General features: G+C 34.8%; 1 protein-coding gene across 1 annotated transcript; it reads right to left on the bottom strand.

The window, feature by feature from the left end:
* Positions 1-290: 290 nt before the first annotated feature.
* On the bottom strand, positions 291-2,009 carry LOC104090770 (AAA-ATPase At3g28510-like). The gene has a single exon (XM_009595947.4). The coding sequence runs from the start codon at positions 1,923-1,925 to the stop codon at positions 426-428; it is 1,500 nt and encodes a 499-aa protein (XP_009594242.1). The 5' UTR covers positions 1,926-2,009; the 3' UTR covers positions 291-425.
* Between the last annotated feature and the right edge of the window lie 1,592 nt (positions 2,010-3,601).

The raw sequence follows: 3,601 nt of genomic DNA, 5'->3' as shown, positions 1-3,601 counted from the left end.
TGATCAGAACTTATAAGCACCGGCCACATCCTAAAGATTCAGAGGCATCAGAAATTAAATCTTACATACGGTAACTTACTTCTAACTATATTATCCTAACATTATAGAAGCAAAATCTAAAATTCCTGTCACACAATGGGATGACTCTTCCACTCCTGAAGTTCAACTCAAGAAAGGACTAAGTCAAATCGAGTATGATGCCTATTGCCTCATATATCAATTAAGCTGGTTTGCAAAATAATCGTTGCAAGTATTTCAAGCAAAAAGGCCGAGAATTTAATCAAAGAACAGACACCAAACTTTATTCTACTTCTGATTATAATAAGATAAGAGTAATAAGACTATACATGGAGAAGCCCCAATCCCCTGGCCGCCAAAAAGAGAAGGAAAGATCAGGTAAGTGAAGTTGAAAACATATGGAAACATCATTTCCACAACGTTTTTAGACGACCAACCAATTTTGTGGAAAACTTTTTGATGTTCTTGGAATTCAAGCTGGCTTTTTCCTTAGCTTCTTTATCTTTACTGGCCTTTTCCTTGGCCTTTTCCAGAGCTTGAATTAAGTTATTCAAGCAAATCTCAGGCCCTTCAGAAACATTTTTCAGCATTAAATTTTCAGCCACATCACAAGGACTAATGTTTACTTCCTCGAATAAACCTTGAATCTGTTGAAACAGAGGGTGTGTTTCAATATCCAAATAATTCTTAGCCAACACTTTAAATGCTTCATATTTGCAATATGACATCTCAATGTGCATATCCATCCGTCCTCTACGTATGAGAGCTGGATCAAGTTTATCCTTATGATTGGTTGTAAATATGATTATCCTCTCTTGACCACAAGCTGACCATATTCCATCAATGAAATTCAACAGTCCTGAAAGTGTAAGTTTGCTTGTTTCCTTATTTTCACTTGCTTTTTCTTTAGACGAGTCTGAGTCATCTTCCTGATCTTCGTTTACTGTTTCCTCGCTCTTCTTTTTCTTCTTCTTTCTCTTGCCTGTGAGATCAATAGAGCAATCAATATCTTCAATTACAATAATAGACTTGCTTGTTGTTTCCATAAGCAACTTCTTAAGCCCTGAGTTGTCCTTAACAGAAGTGAGCTCAAGATCATAAATATCATAATTCAAGAAGTTCGCAATAGCTGCAATCATAGTTGATTTTCCTGTCCCTGGCGGACCATAAAGAAGATAGCCGCGCTTCCAAGCTTTACCAACCTTAGAATAATAGTCCTTTCCTTTGCTAAAAGCAATGAGATCGATGACTATTTCCTCCTTCTTCTTAGGGTCCATAGCCAAAGTATCAAAAGTTGCAGGATGCTCAAAGTTAATGTCCCTCCACATACCTTTTTCATACCAATACCAATCCTCACTACAATTGTTGGAGTAAATCTTTTGTTTCCTGTTTTTAAACTCAATAACCTTACCTTCTTCCATCACATGCTTCAAGTATTTTCCAATGACCATTTCTTTATATCGTTGATTGAAAGTTATAGTGTAACTTTTCTTTTCAATTGGACGTGAATTTTTACGTCCTGAAGAATTTTCATTGAATGTTTCGATATGAGAGCGCCAAGAGAGTTTAGCTCCTAGGAATTGATCAGTAATCTCTTCTCCTTCGTCTAAGCTAACAGCAACAGACTTACTGTTCTTGGACTTTTCAGCTTTGAGATATTTAGCATCTTTGTTGATTGACTTAGTACCCAAATAAGAGTTGACCTGGGTGTATATATCGTTGCTTTTACCATTGGTGAATTCATCAATAGTAATTTGAACATAAGGGTAGAAGTAATTTTCCAATTTCTGCCAAAAGTATTTGATGCGTTTGCGGAGTGTATAGGGGAAGAATTGCTGGATTGTGCCCCAAATGAACATCAATCCAGCAAGCTTAGAGCCTAATTCAGTCAATGATATTGCTCCCATATTGGTGTTCTTTTCTAAGGTATATTTTTTAGTAAGATTATGAATGAGGATGAAAATGAAAATGGGAGCTTAGTGTGGTTTTAGTAATTTGGAGGCGTGTTTAGTACAACTATATATACTACTTTTAAATTGCTAAAGTTAGCTCAGAAGAAGTGTCTGCTCCGTGTAGCGCAAGGAAATTGGCCGGTTAAACGCGGCCGTAGAAACTTGACTTTCATTACAATATATGAAGTGATAAATGACGATAGTACTTGTACTACATCATCCAATTATCTTAAACAAATATCTTAAAATATAAAAAGTAAACATTTGTTACAAAAATAGTTCAAACAAAACAAATACGAAATATGTTTTGTAAACTCTAAGACAAATGCCACTTCCAGTTCCTGATCATCCCAATTTTTGATATGTTTGACTAGTCACAAAGTTTTAAAAAAAAAGTAGGATAACAATTGAATTTATACGCGATTTTAAGGATACATGATCTAATTTGATACAAAGCTAGAAATCAGATTTAATATGGAAGAACAAATAAATACAAACCATGCAGATTGAATAACTTAAGCAACGTAGGGTCAATTTGTTTTCGAATCTAGATGTGATATTATTGAAGCCAGAATAATATGAACAAAGCTGAAAAAAATAGTATGCCACTCTTTGAAGTATGTTACAATATGTCCCCTGAATTACTAAGTTCCGTCTATATATTTAGGGAGATGAGGCTTTTAAAATATTATTTTATAAGAAATTATGTAGACCGTTGACTCCTTTTTTGACTTAATTCTGTTATTTCTGCCATAATGATTGGTTAATGGCGAGAATCACGGATCCTTATCGGATGAGCTGGCGAAGCTTTTCTTCGAGGCCGTTAGAAGTAGGATTGGTCGTGCCCTCGGTAAACTCGAGGGCAAATCTGATAGTATTGTCGAACTTCGAACCTCAATATCGAGCTCGGTTTTATTTGTAACTTCGATCTCTTGCAGATGTGCCGAGCCTGGTCTATTGTTCCAGATACTCGACCAAGCATCGAGCTCAGTTTTATCCATATACAAAGTTGTTGTATCAAATTAAATGTTAATTTTCCAAATTTAAGTTTTATATATATGCTTACCGTTTTTACGGCTTTTCACGCTATCAATATAAATTGAGCCAATTGTAGTATGTTAATTACCCTGTTTTCATGTTTCTAATTTAGTTTAATATATTAAAAAACGTTCAAGGGTTTGGGTTAGTGTGGGGATTGGGGTTAGTATATGTTAACAAAAAAACAAAAAGATAATGTGTAATATTTGTTGGATGTTTCCCTAGACTTTCGTTGGGGATCGCTTTTCTCCAACAACTCTCGAGAAAAAGACTATAATAAAGTCAAAAATAGTCCAAGTGTCAAACTCCAGCTATTAGTTTAGTATTAAAGTGAAAACTACAGCTATTAAATTAGTACTAAAGTCCGGCACTTTCGAAAGACTCGTGTGGAACTAACATGCTTCTTGTTTTCATTTACCGAGTAGCATACAGTGTTAGGCAAGCATTAGAGTGGAAACTTCATAGCCAAGCTTTATTACCTTTTTTATTGTTAATATATTAACATATTAATTAACATTGCATTACAATTTGAATTCTTACCGGATATATTAATACTACATGTCAATTACGGAAGGGTCTTTTCCATCGTTAGC

The sequence above is a fragment of the Nicotiana tomentosiformis genome, chromosome 2 (genome assembly GCF_000390325.3).
Source record: "Nicotiana tomentosiformis chromosome 2, ASM39032v3, whole genome shotgun sequence".
Lineage (NCBI taxonomy): Eukaryota > Viridiplantae > Streptophyta > Magnoliopsida > Solanales > Solanaceae > Nicotiana > Nicotiana tomentosiformis.
Note: the sequence above shows the minus strand (reverse complement) of the source record. Positions and strands in the feature narration are given on the sequence as shown.